Source organism: Passer domesticus, chromosome Z, assembly GCF_036417665.1.
Source record: "Passer domesticus isolate bPasDom1 chromosome Z, bPasDom1.hap1, whole genome shotgun sequence".
NCBI classification, from domain to species: domain Eukaryota; kingdom Metazoa; phylum Chordata; class Aves; order Passeriformes; family Passeridae; genus Passer; species Passer domesticus.
Window position 1 is genome coordinate 25,992,972 of NC_087512.1, and position 20,691 is coordinate 26,013,662.

General features: G+C 38.3%; 1 protein-coding gene across 2 annotated transcripts in view; it reads left to right on the forward strand.

Moving 5' to 3' along the window:
* FAM169A (family with sequence similarity 169 member A) overlaps positions 1-17,880 on the forward strand; it is a 39,743-nt gene extending 21,863 nt beyond the window's left edge. For both annotated transcript variants that reach the window (XM_064402825.1, XM_064402826.1), the window contains exons 7-13: positions 548-676; positions 6,137-6,246; positions 9,137-9,185; positions 9,545-9,683; positions 11,795-11,960; positions 12,710-12,916; positions 13,665-17,880. In XM_064402825.1, coding sequence (XP_064258895.1) covers positions 548-676; positions 6,137-6,246; positions 9,137-9,185; positions 9,545-9,683; positions 11,795-11,960; positions 12,710-12,916; positions 13,665-14,198 — 1,334 coding nt within the window. In that variant the 3' untranslated portion in view covers positions 14,199-17,880. The remainder of the gene's footprint in view (positions 1-547; positions 677-6,136; positions 6,247-9,136; positions 9,186-9,544; positions 9,684-11,794; positions 11,961-12,709; positions 12,917-13,664) is intronic.
* The last annotated feature ends 2,811 nt before the right edge of the window (positions 17,881-20,691 follow it).

Consider the following 20,691-nt stretch of genomic DNA (forward strand, 5'->3'; position numbering starts at 1 on the left):
GCATACCTCTTCATCTGTATGTTTGATACAGGTTTAGAGAGAAAAAAGATGGAAGGACAGAAGCGCAGAAAATATTCTGGAAGTGAACAGTGATTAACCATTCAATGGTACCATTAACACTTCCAGAGAGTGCTTGTCACAGGCTCCTACCAGAGTGTGAGGGGACAAAAAGCACTCGATGACATCCTCTGCTTAAGAGCCCTTCTGTCCTGAGTTTGGCTTTGTAGTTGGCAGGAACAGTAACTAGTGAAGTTGCAAAAATCTCGAGTAATAGGAAAAGAAGAAAATCCCATTCATCTTTGCTTGCAGTTTAAGATAATAACAGAAAATATTTAAAGCTATATTAAGAAGGGTTTAATTAACACAGATGTGTAGGGTAAAGCAAAGTTTATTTCAGACTCGACTATTTTGTTAAACATTTCTTTCTGTTGTTGTTTTTGTATGATGGTAGATTTCAAATAATTTGTTTTCGATAAACTTTAAATCTGAGATATAGCTGAGTATATAGTATCTATAATATGGTGGGGTTTTTTTTGTGTTTGCTCAGCTTGTAAGCAGTACCTTGAGAAGTATCCTGGGGATAAAAACCTTTTGTGGCAAGTGGAGGGAGGAGGAGATTGGTTCCAGAGAAAGTCTATTATGTCTATAGTGCAACAGGAAAATCTCAAAATTGCAGGTATGGATGCTTTGTTTTGTTCTTTTCTGACACTTTGTGAAAGTTGAAAAAATACTATTCAAGAGTGACTTCTGTGAACACTATGTAGAAACTAGCAGAAAGATTTCTATTTGTCCTGAGACCTTTGAGATCATATTTGGAATGGTGTCATATTTTAACCCCAGCTGGCAGCTAAGTATCATGCAGTTGCTTGTTCACCCTGGTAGAATGGGAAGGAGAGTCTGAGGGGAAAAAAAAAAAGTAAAACCTCTGTCTTGAGATAAGAACAGCTTAATAATTAAAATAAGATAAAATATAATAATGAAAAGGGAGACAAAACCACATAAATAAACCCAAGAGAGAGAAGTGATGCACAGTGCAGTTGCTCACTACCTGCTGACAGATGCTGAGGCAATTGCCAAACAGCCCCTTCTAGCCAACTATGCCCAGTCTATATACTGAACAGGATATTCTGTGCTGTGGAATATCCCTGTGGCCAGTTCAGGTCAGCTGTTCTAGCTATGGTCCCTCCCATCTTCTTGTGCACCCGCTCACTGGCAAAGTGTGGAAAGCTGAAAAATCCTTCACAAAGGGTAAACACTACTCAGCAGCAATGAAAATAGTGTGGTATCAACATTATTTTCATACTGAATTCAAAATGCAGCACTATGTCACTACTATGGAAAAAATTAATTCTATCCCTTCTGGAAGTGGGATGATATCCACTCCTTATATTCTGTATCTTCTATGTCATACCCAGGTTCTGTTCTTTGCAGTTGCCAGTCATTCTGACATCATTACATTTCCTATCTTCTGGTATACACAGACCTCACATACATGTATCATTGTCTTAGTCTATGGGCCTTCCCTCTAAAATGTCTGTTGAATTCTTTTAGTCCATGACTTTGAGTTCCATCTGTTGTAACGATCTTTCAGGGCTGAAAAGATACTGCATCAAGATGGATTGTTGCATGCTGGAGCCAGTTCTGCCTTCTGTCACCACTGCACTTGTTTGCTTTCTCAAAGTTAATTGTTCATTGGTCTGGGTGGTTTTTACTGTAATAGCCTTAATATGGAATCAGGTTCTGATTCCCAAATTCAGAATGGTGAAAACAGGTGCTGTGAGGTCCCCAGTTGAGTGGTAGGCATATAACCATGAAAGAGACAGTATAAAGTGTTATATGGCAATTAATATAATGCAATTTAATTTATTGGCTACTTGCACCCAAAATCAAATCCCCATAAGCAATGCAATGGACTTCCCCTATCTTCCTGTATTTACCTGCTAAGTGGAGCCACGTGCTTGTGCAAACTCAGTTCCACAAATTATTTTGCTTTTTCCTGAAGCAGGAATAACCCAGACTGTTTCTTTCTGCATGTTTATGCACACTACAGGAAATTTATTTTCCTTTCTACAATGTGTAGAAGTTTGGACTATGCTGTGTCAGACTGACTGTCAGATTCCCTAGTGTTTATTTAACAGGTGGCTTCTGCCCAATGTTTGAAGATTTCCACCCACTGCTCCAGGATAATGGATAACAGCCTGTTGTATAATTTCAATTTTGGGGAGGCTGGTACATGACAGAGAATGTGATATTCCCACTCAATGCCATGGTCTTTGGCCCAATTGTCTAGGATGTTGTTTGGAAAATTAGTCGCACTATCTCATTTTGCAATAATTTTCTCTTTTATTGACAATTCTGATCCACCTGAGTCGCTTCAATCTTAGCAGCCTGATGCACTTTCTGTTTGTACTGATGTTCCTCTGTGGCCCATTTAGTGGGTGCATCAGTCTCTGCATCAGGTACTTTCACAACCAGGTTCTCCACCTAGACAGCAGTATCTTGTCTATGGCATATGATATGGTGTCATGGTTTGAGGCTGATGCAATGCCAGTGCCCCCATGAAAATATACTTTTCTTAGTGGCTTCTGTGAGATGTGATCAGGAACAGAGCAAAGCAGGTTCTAACTTAGGAGTAAAGGAAACAAACTTTATTAACTACAACATCTAAAAAGGAACAGACACAGAACTAAGAATGAAAACCCTCCAAACACATTCCTTCTCCTCCCCCCATCTCCTCCACAGCATGAAATGACACCACAGATTTCCACCACGTCACCATCTCTCAGAAAATCAACTTTCAGTTCATCACCACCCCTTAGATAATCGACTCTCAAGTCCATCAGGGAGAGGAGTCCTCCCTTGCACCATAGGCTTCCCCTAGAAACACAATTGAAACCTCTTGTGTTTCCATGTCACTCGTGGCACCGCCCAGAGAACATCGGCCCTTGTGACTTCTTCCCTCCATGTCCAGTGCTCTCATCACTGCACATGGACCAGGGGCTGCCTTTAGGGTTCCCCATTTAAGGATGCCCTGCCCAGTTCTAACAAAAGCAGCAGTCTCTCAGCTTCGGGACACCAGTCCCCCCCAGATTTCACCCACTGGGGCCGAGGGGCCTCGTGAACAGAGATCTTCCTCTTCTCTGAAGACAGAGGGCATCCCACACCCTCCTCAGTTGTCTCTGTTCACGCCACTGCTTCACTCCACTCTCTTGGCTTCAAGGCATTGCCTCCCCCTAAATGCAGTCTCTGGCTCACAGGAAATACATGGGTCTGTCCATGGCTATACAAGAAAGAGTCCAGCCCAAGGCCACTCCATCATCTCTTCCCAGCTAGGATTCTTCCCACCTCTCTGGACATCTCTCACTTGCACCAACTTTCCTCACACTTGCCCATTTCCTCCTGCTTCATCTTTCTCTCTCTCCTCATTCAGATTCAGGAGGATCAGTATTTGTAAGGTTTCCACTGTTCAAGAAAAGGGTTAAAATTTTCACCTCTGTCTGCCTGGAACTCCCACAGAGGCTGGTTCTCTGTGCTGCATCCCCCACCTCTCCTTCTGGCCGGCTGTGCTGCCAGTCCATGATATCACATTCCAAGGCAGCACAGGCACTGGCTCTCTCTATCTCATTCTTGGGGGGCCCAATGCTTCTCAGGACTCCTCCACCCTTCCATCTTGCAAGGCCTTCACCCCTCTCCTCTGCCCGAGGCTCCGGCCTACCTCACCCGGCCGCATGGCTTCCCTCTCCCAGCCAGCCCCGGCTGGGCAGGGGAGCTCTGACCTCCTTCACTGACCTGGACCAAGGGAGAGAGTTCCCAGGAGTTCTCAGATTTTAGCCCCCTCAGAGGCGGTCCATACCTTCAGTGGCCAAACCAGGTGCCAATATTCAAATCCAAGCACTGATTGGTTTGACCACAACCTGCCAAAAAACTCACTTTCTTCTTAACCTACAACATATGGCATATGCAAGATACTGCAATATGGCAGCTCAGATGGCCTTACATTTTTGCTGCCAGTTACTCTGCTTCTATCATTGCAACCACCCCACAGAGTATTTGTCACTACACAAGTCAGTGTAGAACTAAAATATTGGTAGTTTTGCTCATTCAGCAGTGTCTAAAGCCAGCTGGATGGCCTTCACCTCTGCAAATTCACTTGATTCACCTTCTCCTTCAGCAGCTTGTTGTAGGACACTCAATCTCTCTTTCCTACAATGTATCAGAACAATAAGTAAATAAGGCATATTTCTTCTCTTTTTCTGGTAATTTATTACACAGTGAGTTCTCTTGAGTATGGGTCACTTCTTCTAGTGATATTCCAAAATCTTTTCAGGCCAGTCCTTGATCACTTTCAAGATTCCTGGACGGTCTAGTTGGTGCAGTATTTCTGGTGGTTCACCATTGTGTTAGTGACTGGCACCTGTTTTTCTTCAACAGCCCCACAACAGAAGGATGCTCTGAGAGAAAATGCCAGGCAGACTGATGCTTAATTTCCCCTGTCTCCAAGGCATCTGTAATGAAAGCCCAATGAAAGCCTTTTGGGTCCCTGAAATATTCTCTTCTGAAATGGTCTGTGACAAAGACGCACAGAGTCTCTGGGCAGTCATGGTGACATGCTTTTGCCACTCATTCCCACTCAGGCGAGTCTCAGCCTCCCTTACAGTCCACTGTTGGGACCTCCCTGTCACTCCAGAGCTACAAATGGGTTATTGCCTTCTATAGCATGATGGCATTATGGGACACTGTGCACTAATGTCTATTAGACCCTTATACTCTTGTGGGTTTGACATTCTAGGCTACTGGATCCTCACATTCCAGTGAACTTAACTGATTGTCGTCTCCCATTGGTGGGAGGCAGGGCCCTCTTAGTACAAGATATAGCATTCTCCACCCACTTCTTGTGAAAAAGGATTAGAATTCTTTACCATAGAATCAGGAGTAAGATTAGCCATTCCATTCTGTCTGGGGAATTGCCTGCTGGAGACTGGAGCACCAATTTTCCTGGAAGAATCCACATTTGTGATTGTTTTTCCTTGCAGTTCATGCCTCTAGGGTGGAGGTGGATTTCCATATAATTTTTTCATATCCTTTCTGTGGTCCCACAGGATTTTAAAAACCATGGTGTGTAGCCTTTACCCTCTTTTTTGAGCAAAAGAATCTCTTAATAGCTGAGATACTTGTCTGTACAGGTGGGGAGTAGAACTTCTTTTTGTTGCTCTAACTCCTGGAGCTGTTTTTCATACTTTTTGAACAGATTTTTTCACAACTGAGAGGCAAGTCCATAGGTAGGGAGAGAGATTTTCTTTGTATTCCCAGAGTTAGCAAACCACTTAAACCACTGTGGGTGCTTCTTTATCTCTCTAGGTCATTTATGCCAATGAGTTCAGATGATGGTGTGCTACATATACAAATATCTACCACGTGGGTTATGTGCATTGGGCTTTGTCAAGATCAGTAGGTGACTGCACCTTCTTTGGCTCGTAATAAATCATCTCTATCACAGCTACCTCCCTCAGGTCCTAGACACCTCCCTCTCCATGGTGGTCCACTTGCCTGGGTGACATGGAATGTCTTCCTTGAAGGTCTTTCCTTCACACTTGACAAGCAACTAACTGCAACACATCTGCTTGTTCCCCCCTTAGTGGGGTGGGGAGGAGAATCTGAAAAAAATGCAAAACCTCTGGATTGAGGCAAGAACATTTTAATAACTGAAATAAAATTTAACAGAAGCATAATGTGACAATAACCATAATGAGAAGGGAGACAACAAAACCAGAAAAAGGACACGCAAGAGAGAGAACTGATACACAATGCAGTTGCAGTGACTAGCCCCTCCCAGTTTATTTACTGGGATTAACAATGTGGTATGGAATATTTCTTTGGTCCTGGCTGTGTCTTGTCCCCAGCTTCTTTTGCACCTGCTCACTCAGCATAACAAAGTGAAAAGTCCTTGAATAAGGGTCACCCCCTATTTAGCACAACTAAAACATCAATGTGTTATCTCACACTAAATTCAAGACAGAGCATTGTATGAGCTATAAGAAAGAAAAGTAACTCTATCCCAGCTGCAAGCAGGACAAATGGTTGTTATATAAAGGTACTCATTTTCTCTTGCTCTGTTTACTCCTTTAAATCTTCACAGGAGAGACCTCAAAGAAGGAGAATAAGAGTTTGGAAGCAGAGGACAGTTTTTGTCAGTCTGCAGTATCTGAAGGAGGTGGACCAAGGACTGAGGCAGAAACACAACTAAGTGTAGGTACACAGTTTATTACTTCTTTTTTTTTTTTTTTGAATGTATTGTTACTGGAAAAACAGTTATGAGAAATTATTTTTGCTTACTTGTTACTTTCTGTATGGATGTAATGCTTCCCATTGATGTAATGCTAATGTTGGAGATGGGTTGGTGGTTTTTTGTTTTGGTTTTGTTTTGTTTGTTTTTTGCTGTGTTTGATTTTGCTTTGGCTCTTGGTTTTGGCTTTTTTGTTGTTTTTTTTTTCTTTGTGGACAGGTGGGGTTTCCCTATGCATGTAGAGAGTGTGTGCTGCAGATATCAGGGTCTGCAATTTGGGTCTTTTACCACCAGATTGCATAAAGGAGAGTATTTCAACTGTCTCTGAGATTAAACTGTTTAGAGAGTTTTTAGAGGTAAATATCCATGTAACAGTTCAGTACAATGGCTGATGTTAAGTTTGCGTGGAGAGATAGACATTGTCTGTACAAAAAGACCGCAGCTTTCTTTGCATGTATTTGATACAGCAGCCAGATTGCAGCTGCTCATGGACATGTGGTTATGAATATATTTGGGTCATTAAATATTATGAATCTCTTCTTTTATTTCATTTGTGTTCTGAAGCCACACAGAATGTGCTTGACAATCATTCATAGCTCCAAATACCATGAGCATAGATTCGCATGCTTTAAGGAATGTCTGTGTTATTGACATGACCATGCTTTCATAGAAGTCAGTGCTTTAATTAAAAATGGGAAATAATGGCTAAATCAATACTCTCAGATGTTAATATTTAAACTTTAAGTAAAGTTTTCCCAGTTGAGAAAAATTATTTCCCAAAGCAAAATTGACAGAAAAATAGTGATTTTTTAAATCTCTCAGTGACTGGAAGCAATAACTCTTAGTTGTCTTTCATTTGCAGCAGTGTCTCTAGCCTCATCTCTGAGTTTTAGGTAGATTCCAAAAATGATCACATCAGCAAAATGATCTAAAAACTTACACATTTTGGTTATGGAGCTATATGGATATACCCGTAGAAAACAGGAGAGTGATAGCAATTGTTTTGATTTTTGTTGCTGTGAGTTAAGAAGCCCTGTCTCTTTCCCTTTTGTAGAGGAAAAGACAGTAGATACCAAAGTGCTCCAAATCCTCATAACTTGGTAAAACTGCTGGCAGCTCTAAAATTGGCTTCTGCAGTATCTATAAGCAGTTCTGCAATGGTTTGAAAATTGTTGCACCACCTAAGAAAGTAAAATATCCTACCTGCCCCCAAACCATGAAAAAACATTTCCCAACTTTAATTTTTACCTTTCTGTTAGCACTCCCCATTTTGTGCATTTTGATTCTAGAATAATTTGTTGTAAGTTTGCAAATTCTTATGTACTTAGTACTCACTTGAAACTACTTGTCTTGGTTTGAAAATACAGGCGTCTGCTAAGGAAGCCAGGAGCCTCCCCTGAACTGGAAAGTGTAAACCCCCTCCCTTCAAATTGTTACAAATTTGAAATTAAGTGGGGCTCTCAGGCGAAGATATAGGAGCAGGAATAACAGTTCTTTATTAGGGAAAAAAAAATAAATAAACAATGCAGTAATACAAAACAACACCAACAGAGTCAGAACACAGTCTGGTCAGGGTGTTGGTAGCAGTCCCATTAAATGGTGGCTGCAGTCCTCCTGGAGTGTCAGGTGTGGCTCTGTTGGAGCAGTGATCCTGTAGAAGTGGTAGTCTTCCTCTGAAGATCCAGTGGAAAAGGCAGCTGTTCCTCTGGGAATCCAGTGGGAAAAGGCTGTTCTGGTGGCCCAAAATCTCAGATTATATCCAGTTAGGATGCTTGGCTCCTCCCTCTGGCTGGAGCATCTCACAGTGGGATGCTGTAATTTTTATCAGTCATGCAGTGACACTCAATATCCCATTCATAGCAGATGTTTCCCTGGAGGGAGGATTGATTATGGAAGAGATAAAGAAAACTGCCCAGTTAACAGAAGATAACTGCCACACCTCTAACAGGTGGTAAATAGAATACACATTGCCTTGCAATCTAGGACACTACTTCAAGTAGCAGAATGTAGATATGACCACTTTTTGCCAGTCTTCTTCCACAATACTGGAAGTGAGACTGAAAAGGTGGACCAGGATGCTGGCAATTGCTGTTTCAGATTATTACTAGCAGCTAAGAACAAACAATGTACATAATTTTATTTTAATGTGTACAGCTTGTACTCACTGTGTCAAGTGCCGAATCCTCAGCTAATTTGCAAAAAAAATTAAGGTATTGGGATGGTGTGGAGAAACAGGGGACAAAAAAAGCTCTAGGGAGAGGAAGCTAAGCAGCCTCTTGTGCTGACTGTGCATGTAAGCTGCCTTACTGATGAATCACCAAGTTCTGGCTTTTTTTATTTTTTACATGAGTTGCCCTATTCTGTTGGCTGTCATGACAAAAATAAAGCTATAGAATAGTATACAAGTATAAAAATAAGACTTTACAAATAAATTTTGCCAACATCTGCAGTGTAGTCCCTTGGATTTATACAGAAGGGAGAAAAACAGAAAGAGAGTCCTATAATTGACTTGTGTGGACACTTACTATAAGCAGAACTGTTAGGAAAAAATCTTGATAGTATTAGTTAATAGTGACAGGTCAGCTTGAAATCTTATCTCTATATTGAAGCCAGAAGTAAAACAAAGAAAAACTAGTAATCCATTACATAAAGACAACTTTTAAAAAATGTTAAATTTGTTGAGATGAGACAGAAGACTTAGTTATAAATTAAGAATTATTTTAACTGCTGTTTTATAGGATCATTACTATGAAATAGTGCTTTAGAAAGGTGCAACCATAGGTAGGATGATGAAGCTATTTTAGTAAATTCAGAAAATTTTAGAATAACACTAGCTTTGCTTTTGCTCCACAGGCTGACTCTCAAAAAGGTAAAGAATCAACAGATGCAAGCACATCTGAAGGTAAAAATAACCTTGATTATCTAGTATATTATCTAGGTGGATACTCTAGATAGATAGTTTTGCAGGCTGTTTTATAGCTTTCCATTTTGCTTCATTCATCTGTAAAATGGATATGAAAACATGCTTTCCTGTAAGGTGCTGAGATTCAACTCTTATATCTTTTAGAGGAATTCAGATAAAATTGTTATGAGTCTTGGTAAAGACCCTATTCAGAAAGAAAGTACAAAAGAAAGTAACACAATGAAATGCTTTTTAGTGGCACTCAGTTTCTTTCATGAACTATTTTGGATGGGGAAGTCATATGCAGATCTTAGTCTAAATTTGTTCACTGGAATTTTTTTTTGTGTTATTCTCCTAAGATCCTAATGCAACTCCTGTTTCCATCTGGACACGAAGCAGTCATTTAAAACGTCAGAGGCTAAATAAAAATAGACAGGAACCTGGACTTGAAACTTCCCAACAAGATGAGGAAAATGCTCTTCAAATGTCCAAAAGCAGGTACCAGGAGCCCATTTTTACTGATTTCTTATTTTGTTGCTTAGGCAGCCATAAACTACATTAGTGTCTCAGGGTGTGCAACTGGTATTTCTTCTCCTTTCTCCCCACTTCACTTGCTTAATTTTAAAATTACTAAAAGTAAAGTCTAATGCAAGATAGGAAGAGAGAACAATGAGACATCATTTGAAGAGTGATTGCACCACAATGTTGTACCTGTGAAAGCTCAGTAGATAATAGAAATAATAGGAAAATAGCGAAGGTTGAGTGTGTCCTGTTGTAACTGAATCTGTACAATGGTAAAAATATTTGTATTCACAGCACAGTTTCTTGAGATAATATATCTGGACTTACATCCATAACACTCTGTGTGGTCTTTGAGGAGGTATCCCTTCCCCACTTCTTGTTACAGTTGATGTATTGCAATAAAATATGGTCTGACTGTTCAGCTGGGGAGCTGGTCACTGCTTGTCAGCTAATAAGTGTTATAGGGAGCCATGTCTTCAAAGGAAAGCCCTTTGCTCAGACAATATTTCAAACCATCATATCTGATCTAACATCCTGAAAAGAACCCAAAACCATTTCCAGTTTAATGTTAACCTGTGTAACATCATAGATATGGATGTGAAGAGTAGTGTGACTTTTGTGCCATAACAGTTCTTACAGGACAGGGCTTGGAGTAATAATTTGTACTGCTTTCCATTCAGAATTTCTATTTTTAGTCAATAAATAGCCCCTTCCTTCCTCACAGACACACTATGCCCACCCCACCCTGCTCCATGTGTATGTCTCCCTCTCATTCTCTTCCAAAGAAACCCACTTCAACCCCTAAAGCCTCTTTCAACAAACTGAAGATAACCTGATTATTTTCTAGGAAGTCACTCAAACTTGCGACATGAGGCTTCTTTAAACAGAATTAGTTGGGATTCTCTTTGTGCAGTTGAGACCTTACACTAGCTAGTGGCTATTTTTTGTGTTTAAATTGCTCTGTGGAATTACAGATATGTATTGCTGTGCTGCACTGTCAGTGCACTGCTCTAAGCTGGTTCAACAGGTCAAGTGGTACACTTAATGCTGCCACAGCTTAAGAAGTGCTGTTACTTCTAATAATTGGCTAGTTTGTATGTGAGAGGACTAACCTGATATGATTGGTTACTAAACTAACCTAATTTGAATGTCAAATTTTGGGCCTTGCAAAATTAAGGCAATGAGGTGTTGCTGTTTCACAAGATGCGTTACATGGTGTTTTTAAGCAGAGCTAAGAGGAGTGCTGAAATGGAGGCATCAGAACAGCATATAAGCTTGGTATGTTCCGTTCATGCACACAACAAATAAAACAGGGTCTTCTGCTGTGCACTTTCCTATTGAGTCCTGCTTTCATCTCAAGACTGGCATATAGGATAAAACCCTCCAGTACTGCCTTTACTATGAGATCACAAAGTAGACTCCTGTGAATCTATTGCATGCACATTTTTCTTTGCTCATATGTAATAGTTTCAGTTCATCTAAACTTTATCATCTCAAAAATGAGAACTGAATATTTGATTTACTGTTACTACCCTGAAGTAGTGGCAGTGCATCAGCACTTCACCTTTAGATATTTGCTAATGTAACCTCTAGCTGATGGCAGCTTATTCACTCTTGATGTGTTTATTGCCTTGAGTTATTTTCCAGTCATGGTCTTTGTGATACCTGTATTTTCAGTGATTATACGAATACAGCTGTTTTCATAATTCCATTATTTGAAAATGTTTTTTACAGTGGAGATGGAGGGAAAAAAAAGTTGCTGCTTTTCTTAACCCTTTGTAGCTTTCAAATATGTCATGCATCACTACTTTCTAAATCTAAAATAACAAACTTGGAAAAATTTCAGATTTCTTTCCCATAAAATGGCAGTGAGACAGATATAATTTTATAATTGCCAAAGTAGTTTTCCTAGTTGTTGGGTTTTTTTTCCTAATGAAGAGTTAGCCATTTTTAGATGCATTCAGTTTTCTTGATTTGTATTTCCTGTGGTAAACATGCACTACATAATTGGTCATGAAAGAATTTCCCTGCTGAGATCACCAAAATTATGCATTAATCTAAAAGATATATCTCAATACCTGCTACAGGCCGGAACTTCTTGCCCACACATCTGAAAGCTCTGAAGACTTAGTAGAAGTGCCTAAGGTGGATACTGTTGAGAAGGATGAGGAAATAATTGTTGAAAATGATGATCAGTCCGTATTAGAAGCAGAAATGCACGTATCACCCTCTGAGAAACAAAGTGAGATGGAGGTGAGCTGGATGGGATAACAGTAGCAGATAATTTTGGAATACAGCTGCAGTTTGTGTTAAATATGGTCCTTGTTTCCTTGCTCCATGTGATTTTCACCTCTTTGATTTTTTGCACCAGTGCTTCATTAAGAAGTGTATCTGAGAAGTTAAGACTAGTACAGAATTAGTTTCAGGAAATATTTAAATGTACATATTTTGAACAGTAGAGTTTATAGGATCTTCAGTAAGATGAATTTCTAGCTTGTTTTCTTCATTGATTTCTCCTAATAAGAAATTCCAGAGAACTGGGATAAGGTCAAGATCTGATCCAGTATCTCTAATTTTAAAAAAGAGTTTTTTGGAGACATCACTATGGTCTGCTTCAGTGACTTCTGTTGGTTCTTTTTACTTCTCTACTTGAAACTTGCCTGTTGGATTTAAACATCAACTTTAAATCCAGCTTTTAGCTTCACCTTAGTAACAACTACAATTTAAATTTCTGAATATTCTTTGTGCCTAACAATGCCCTCAGGGTTTTATGTTCTTACTGATGGATGAAAATGTTGGGTTAAAAGAATGATTGCACGAGGCATGAGAGAAGCATTAAAAACTCCTTGTCTTGGCTCCTAACTGTAAGCTGTGGTCATATATTTAGTCTAGGTGACAATAACAAACTAATACTCTGGCTAAATTAGCTAATCTGCTGGGGAACAATAGCTAGGCATAATTTTGACTTACAAATATGTGGGTTTTGTTTTTTTTTTTTTTAGGAAATGGCATCAGAACCTTTTAATGGTGAGGTAGCAGAAGAAACTGCTAAGATCTCACTCATGGCTGAAGGGGAGATGGTAAATGAGGTTCCAAGTGTCGAATCAAAATTGCTGTCTGAGAATCAAGGAAAAGAACTTGTAACACCGTTTGTTCCATTAACCCTTGATGCTCCAGCAAAACCCCCAGAAGACACTGAATCAGAGAAGGTGAGAGAATTGAAACAAAATGTTAAGTAATTTTTACTTCAAAGTCTATTTATCTTACACAGAGCTTTTTCTTTTGTTAAGTAACAGAAAATAACCCCTAACATTTTATGAAATTATTGGGACAAGAAATTATTACGCCAGATTATGTAAATCCATAAGGAGAATACACTAACATTTGTTTCAATGTGCAGAAGTGGGACCTATATGCATGTGATACCCAAAAGAAAGATATGTTTGCAGCAGTTTGCCTTGACAGTTATGAAACTGCTGTTTCTCACTAAAATACTGGTTCAGTAACAGGAAAAAGCCACATACTTGTTCTGTCTAGCAATTTTTGCCTGATGCAATGTACAAATAATTAACTATTGCTAAAATGTCTTTGTTTTCAGAACACAGGTTTTACTGTTTTCTTGTTTATAGTGCAAAAGCAGATTATTATATGCTAGCAAAACACTAATTGTATTTGTCTAAATTATTTTTTCTCCCTTAGGATTAATGTCAGAATGCCTTTTCTGTACCTCAAATTATTCAATTCTTTTGAACAATTTAAAAATCAGAGAGGAACTCTGGATATGAAATGCAGGTCACAAAAGTGTCTTGTGCAAAAAGGAGGACTGTTTTGTCAAGTTACGTGTACATGCTGAATGCCAAACTATCCTCTGATGTTAAAATAGCTAGAGGCAGTAGTTGTTCAGTGTCTTTTACCTTCAACTAATTGTTGCTTTCGATTGTTTTCTTCCACCCATAGGTTTTAAATGAAAATGATTCAGAAATGCTGACTGAAGAAGTTACATCAGTAGAGAAGGAGAGCACTGAAGAACACCAAGAGTCCGAAAAGGCCAGCACTGAAAATGCAGCTGCTTTGGCATCAAAGGAAGAGCCATCTGACAATGGCCTGCCCAATTCTGTGGTAACTGAAGCAGCAGAAGAATCTGTTTCTGAAAACCTACCTTCCTCTTTAGAAGATCAAAATGAGGAAGCAGGGCACCCCTCGCAGGAGGCCCCATCTGCCTTGAGTCAGAGCTCCTTGGTAATGGTTGAACTTGAGGGTGTTTCTTTTCAGCAGCCTTCTGGACAGGAAGCACAGAAGAACCAGTTGGAAGAGCCCTCAGAAGAGTCTACAGAGCAGCCAGATCACTACACGCAGACAGTGGCAGAGCGGGCTGCTGACAGCAGCTCTGAGGAAGCAGAAGTTGAGGTACCTGTTGTAGATCGAAGAAACTTGCGAAGAAAGGCTAAAGGCTACAAAGGTCCACCCAAGAAAAAAGGAAAGCCAGCTTAAAAATCAAATAGTGATAATTTATCTATTTATAATAAGGCTATTTTGTGTAAAACATTAAGGTGTAACTGCACCTTATCTGGCAGAGGACACACATGCTTAAAATTCTGGGTTGGATTTCCTCTTGGGTTCATCCCCTTTCCTTAAGTTTTGATTTGTTTATTTTTTAAATTTAACCACTAGAAATTGAACTTCTATGTAATATGAAAGTAAGTAGCCAGACTTCTCCCTTCAGAAAGGATACATGATGAATAAATACAGTTGTGCTATCAAAGGGAATAGTTTGTATATTTGAGGTGGTAGTCATGGAAGAAAAATGCAGTGAGAATTCCTGGCCCTGTCAAGGTCCCTTAAATTGCTATAGACTTCCTTGTCACTGGACATGACTCAAGATAATTTTTTTAAATAACTTTGTGTTCTCTACTGTGAAGAAAAGCAGAACAAGAAAAATTCCCTCATTGTTTCTTGTTCCCTTCCCACAGGCTTAAGAGAATGTAAAATTCTTCATTTCTAGGTCTCAAAATGTACAAGAAGGTGTAGCTCATTAGATCAATGCAACATGAGCAGCACTTGTCTTTCATGAGAATCACTTGAAACAGCTGAGTCAATAGAATGCAGTGCAGTGTCTGCCACAGCACTTCCTAATGGATTTCTTGAGCAAAGATCAAGAGATGCCTACACAGTAAACTATTTGTAGTTTCCAAAGCAAGCATTTTGGTAAGCCCAAGTTTTTCCAGAGTATACAGAATGGAGCCTCTATATGGAATCATTTGAACGGCCTTCCTAACTACTTGCATGTGTGGATAGCTGCTTCCTTGTTGCATTACAGGAAAAGGATATGACAAATCTTGATCTTGTTTTGGTCTGAATGGAAGCAGTTCTTTGTGTTTTCCAAATACTTGGCTGGTCTTGTGGAGTAACTACTGAAATGTTGTGTCTTCCAGGTGTGTGACTCCAGTGGGCACTGACATTTCAGGTGGTTGTGATATTCTTTAGGGTATTAGTGGATATTTCAGCAAATGCTTGCTTGCCAAACTTCTATGCCTTTAGGAGTTAGTGGGTGATACTTTGCGAATACTTCTGATTCCCACTTTTGTTTTCTAACTTGAGTGTAATTTCTGGGATGATAGCTTCCTAGTTGATGACTTTTCTTAAAAGCAGCAACCAAAATTCACTGTATGCCAACAGGAATAAACCCAGACTTGTCATGCTCATTTCCCTTCTGAGGTTCTCTTGGCAAACTGTGTATTTAACTTGTCACACATACCTACATTGGCCTTAGTTTGCTGTGTGTTTCTTTCAAATAAATACAGATCCTTTTGTAATGGGCTAAAAACTCAGAAATAAAAGAACAATGATTCTGAGAACAGAAGATTACATTACCTTTTGTCCTGCATATGCCTTTTCCAGATCTGTGAACTAGTCTTTTGCAGTGTCTCAAAAAGAGAGGTACAAGGTTCACTTGAATAGTTGCAAATGCTGTCTTAACTTTTATCCCTTTATGAAGTTAATGTAAGAATCTGGTTTTGGATTTTTATGCTTATAAAATTTAAATCTATTTATAAGCTGTTTTAACTATTTAAGATACGTTCATACATTTTTTTTTTCAGGTGATGAAGTACTATGTTCCTTTTTAATTTGTTAAAAGCAACTTACAGGAAAAAAAAGGCAGTTTTAAAAAAATGTGTGTTACCTTAAATTTAGATTCAGGGTGTGTGAGATTACGGATATAAAATATAGGTTTCTTGAACTAATGCATGTAACTATAGTATCATATCAATGTACAGTATCATATCTGTATGTTCACATGCAGATACTCATTATGAACCCCATGATTGATAAATATTCAAGATATTTCCTGATTGTTTGTAAACTTATTCAAGTGAACCTTAAGCATTTCTAAAACTCATAAAGCTTTTTATATAAAGCATATAAGACAAAACTTTTGATATTTTCTATATGGTTTCTCTTTTACTGCTGAGATAATTGCTTTTAAAAAAGAAGTGTCTAGAAAACACATCTATTGCATTGCTAAGAATTGGGGATTTTTGAGGACTGGTGGCCTAAAATAGAGTTGGTTGTACACAGTATACTGCAACTCATCTTCCATTTTTACAGCAAGCTTTACTGAAGATTCATCTTCTGAGTCCTTCAGTTGATACAAATGTATTTCAAATGTATTTGAAAAAGTTAAGGATTCTTTTACTTATGAGCCCCAGTAATTTCAATTACTTCTAGGTGGATTTTTGATATGTATGTTTATCACTTATATTCCTGGTGAGGTTGGAAAACTGTTCATGAGAAGTTAATTTCACTCACTCACTTTTTACTTTTAATGGCTAAATTGGAATGATTTCACTTAGTACTTTTCTTTTGAGACATTTGTGAGTAAATACATAAATATTATGACACTATGATATTAGGATAGTTTTGGTTTCTATTGAGAACAACAAAATCTCTGATCTCCTTTCAGTGAGTCAGTTTTAAATACTGAACTTAAATTCACACGTTAAAAGTGTAGCCTTGAATAGTTATCTTTATAAACCTGGGGTGCTTGGGATAATAGCTGATGAGTAGACTTTTACAAACACAATGTGTGCAGTTGTGGAGGAATTAGTAATTCCAATAACCAGTACAGTCATGAAAGATGGACACTGTTCCAACAGTGATCACAGCAGTACTTTGCACCAAAGGACACATTTTATTTCTACAACAACTTCTTTGGCATCAATCTCTCCAGGAAATGCAAAGTAGCAAAATCAAAATACAGACTTTAAGTAATAGTTTTTATTGCTGTACTGATTGTCGCACAAGAAGAGTAGTTCAATACCTTATTAATTGTGTTGCACTTATGTAAGGGAATGTGTTTGACAGCTATATTGACTGGAGTGCTTTACCTTGGGGACTATTAACTGTCTTATCAACATCAAACTCTTAAACAATTTTAAAGGTCCTATTGCACCAGCAACGAAAGATTAAAAGATCAACTTTATACAAGTTTGTACCAAATGTTACTACAACATGCTGTGGAACTATGTGTGTACAGTGAAAAGCAGGCAGTATTATTTTTGAGCTTTATTTAGTCTAGGAATAGAGTTTAAAGAACATTAATTTGTGACTTCAGCCTTGCACTTAAATGGTAAATGGTTTTGTACTTGAATCCAATATTTGTTCAAATGTCTGTCTTGTACTGCTTCTCCCATATTCTCGCTTAGTCCATTTTAATTTAATGCAGAATTCTTGTTTGCTATTTTCCTGTTTCACAGTCCTTTGCATGAAAATGTATACATCTTATTTCAAAAGCGCTTTAACTGATTTCAAATTATGTCTGACCTTGCTGCTTTTTTGTACCATTTCTTTTGTAAATGTCAATAATCAAATTGACCATTTACAATGTCATTGACACTATTAGCAACAAATTGGCCTACGTTTCAGCTTCCTTGCTTCTAAGTGACTGTTCTAAAATATTACTATGGGGATACACTTTAAATTTATTTCCACAAATGTGGTGTTAGATGTTTTCTAAACTAGTGATACCCTGTTTATAAATCTTATGAAAGATGTATTGCTATTGCATAGTATTGTACCTTAGTCTTGTTACTGTGTTAATTTTTCCTTTTTTTAGTACTGTCTTAGCTGCTTTTGAAATGTTTTGAAGTAGTAATAAACTTTTATTTTGTGATTATTTTTTGCTTGGTTTTTAATATTTGAGTCCTTTTCTGCTATATAGGAAGCACATTATAAAGTAGTTCAATGCACTGGAACAATAATTTTACAACCTGTCTTCTACAAAGGAGTCTTTAAGAAATTAAAAATTATTTTTAAAATTATTAAAATTATAAAAAAATATTAAAAAGCCTTGTATCAGTTAAAATAATTCTCTTTAGTGTATGAATCAGATTTTATTTTTTAAAAGCAGCAAAATAGGCACTTCTGAGCATTACGGCATGCATTCTGCTGTTTGTATCAGTTGTGCAACATGATGTAAATTTAGGAGTTGTTAACGCAGTTTGCTATAGACAAGTCAACTAGAAATGCTGTAACACTCTCCCCACAGTGTGGTACATTAAAATGTCTTAAGTGCAGTTGTGATATTCAGCCAACAAGTTATGTATTTATAACACTAAATATAGTAAAGCTTTTCAAGACAGCTATAGGAAATTAAAGTACTCTCTTCATGTTAATGTCCAGCAAAGACTAAAGCAACAAGTCCTTTGCTTTATAAAAATAAATGGAGGTTTATCTATTGTGACATAATACCCTCTCTCCAAGCAAATAACTTTCTGGTTTGTTACCCTCTCTTACTTTCAAATACTTGTAAGTTACTAAGTCTAGAGTGGGCCAGTGTGGTGAACTAATAAAATAGTTGTAACAGATTATGACACAGGTTACAGTTACTGTGTCTGTATGATCCTATAAGAGAAATTATAAAGATTGTACAAAAGCAACTAGTTTGACTTCCTACCTGAATTCTAGATCTGAAACCTGATTGGAGAAGCATCTGTGATAGAAGAGCTGGATCTGCAATTGTTCTTGCTGGAGAAGAGGAAGCTTGGGAGGGTCTTAACCTTGTGTACACATACCTGGTGGAAGGAATGTGTATGTCACAAGTAGTTTAGGTTGCTTAATTAATCACTTTCAAAGGTAATAGCAAAAGCAGGTTTAATATAAATTTGCAAATCATGACTTTGAAAAGTTTGATGGCAAGAGTCACTCTATTACTCACTAGAGAAATGAAGCATACAAAGGAAAATTAAATTAGAATCAATCTGAATTTATTCACAGAGACAGAGAATGCAGAAAAGTTAGGGAGACCTGCTAAGTCATGAGGTTCAAAGAGGATGCCCTTACTTTTTGTTGGTAATTACTCAGTGAGCAAGAGTAGGACATGGATTGAGATGCAGACATACAAAGCTAGGGCAGCATTTTTCCAGAAACATCCTTGTTCTGTCTTCTGGACGTAAAGCATAACACAGTACAGAGCAGGCACAGGAATGGGATTGAGGTATCCCTATGACTCCATGAGGTTCATGTGCCCCAGGACCTGAACTTCTCATCAGCTGGATTTTCTTCTTTTCCTTTCCCCCCTCCCTTAGCTCTCTTCCTTTTCACCCTTTATCCAAACTCCACTGGTGAGTCTAGGAGATCAGCGACTAACATACCAACTTCTACCCTAAGTATGGAATTTTGAAGACCCTCTGACTTTTATCATCCTGTTCAGCCACAGGCACATGAATTTTGGATGCTTCCTTCTTCCTGCAGATAGGATGCCACAGGTTTCCAAACTAATGATAGAGCATGATTGAGTACAATCTTAGTTCTGGACTTCATCAGTGGTTTATCTGTAAAGGACTTGGCAACACTCAATCATTGACTAGTTTATTATTTATGAAGAGATTCAATAGGATTTACTCAACAATATAACATAATTATAGATATGAAATGGCAATACTTATACTGTACTTGCTACAGTGTGTTTAACTCACAGATGTATGTGCATATGTACAAAGATAAAGATACCTACTAAAGTTCCCCTTAAGTTCAGTGAAATACTCATATTGAATGCCTTTGCATTTCTGAAGGAGTGAGGGTTGAGCCTTAAGCAGTAAGGGGTGCTATCAGTTCATCATTAGCTTTTGGCACGGGTCCTCTGAGTATTGCAAACTCTTAAGTTTGGTGAGCTGTGGGAAGTGCTCCACTCAGAGGAGCCCCCTGTGACCCAGGAGGGTTAAAAGGGCCTCAGGATCATTGTTTATAGGATTGCAAGTTGATTGACTTAAGACATCAATTAATCATCATCCTGGTTGTAAATAACTACTGGAATTCTTCAAAAGTGCAATAATAAGAATACTGTTCCCCTGGCTATGGTTCAGGTAAGTAATGTTCGAAAATGGGTGATCATCGAAAATGGTGTGCCCCCCCTTGCTTAGGCATCAGAAGTTCCTGTTTATTCAGTGTTTCTGGTAAGCTCATGGGGAATTTAACTGTGCAGGAATCATTAATCAAGGCAAAAACCTAAGAGATCTGGAGAGAAGGCAGAAGCTATGTATCACTGCAGGATATAAAGATGGATTAAGACTCAGTGGTGCCCAAATGGGGAAAAACTGGAATATAGGAAATTCTATTTAAACAAAAACCAGTTTAAATTAGAAGTGGTCAAATGCTGGATCAGGTTGCTCAAAGAGGTGGTGGAATCTCCCCATCTGGATATACTCATATCTGCTCTAGGTGACTATTGTCTGCATAAACTGGAGGAAATGTATTAGGGTTTGACTTGCAATTTGTGCGAAAAACTCTTTGGCTAGAAGTGAAGTACTAATTAAGAGGAAGAATATAAAGTGGTGAGTGTGGATATTTATAGTGATGAAATATTTCTGTTCACCACTAAATCCATGACTGGCAGATTACCCATTCAGTTGCAACATTGCTGAAAGTTTCCAATTTAGAAGTAGCCTTTGATTCTTTTATTTCAAGAATGCAAGCTAAATATATATTG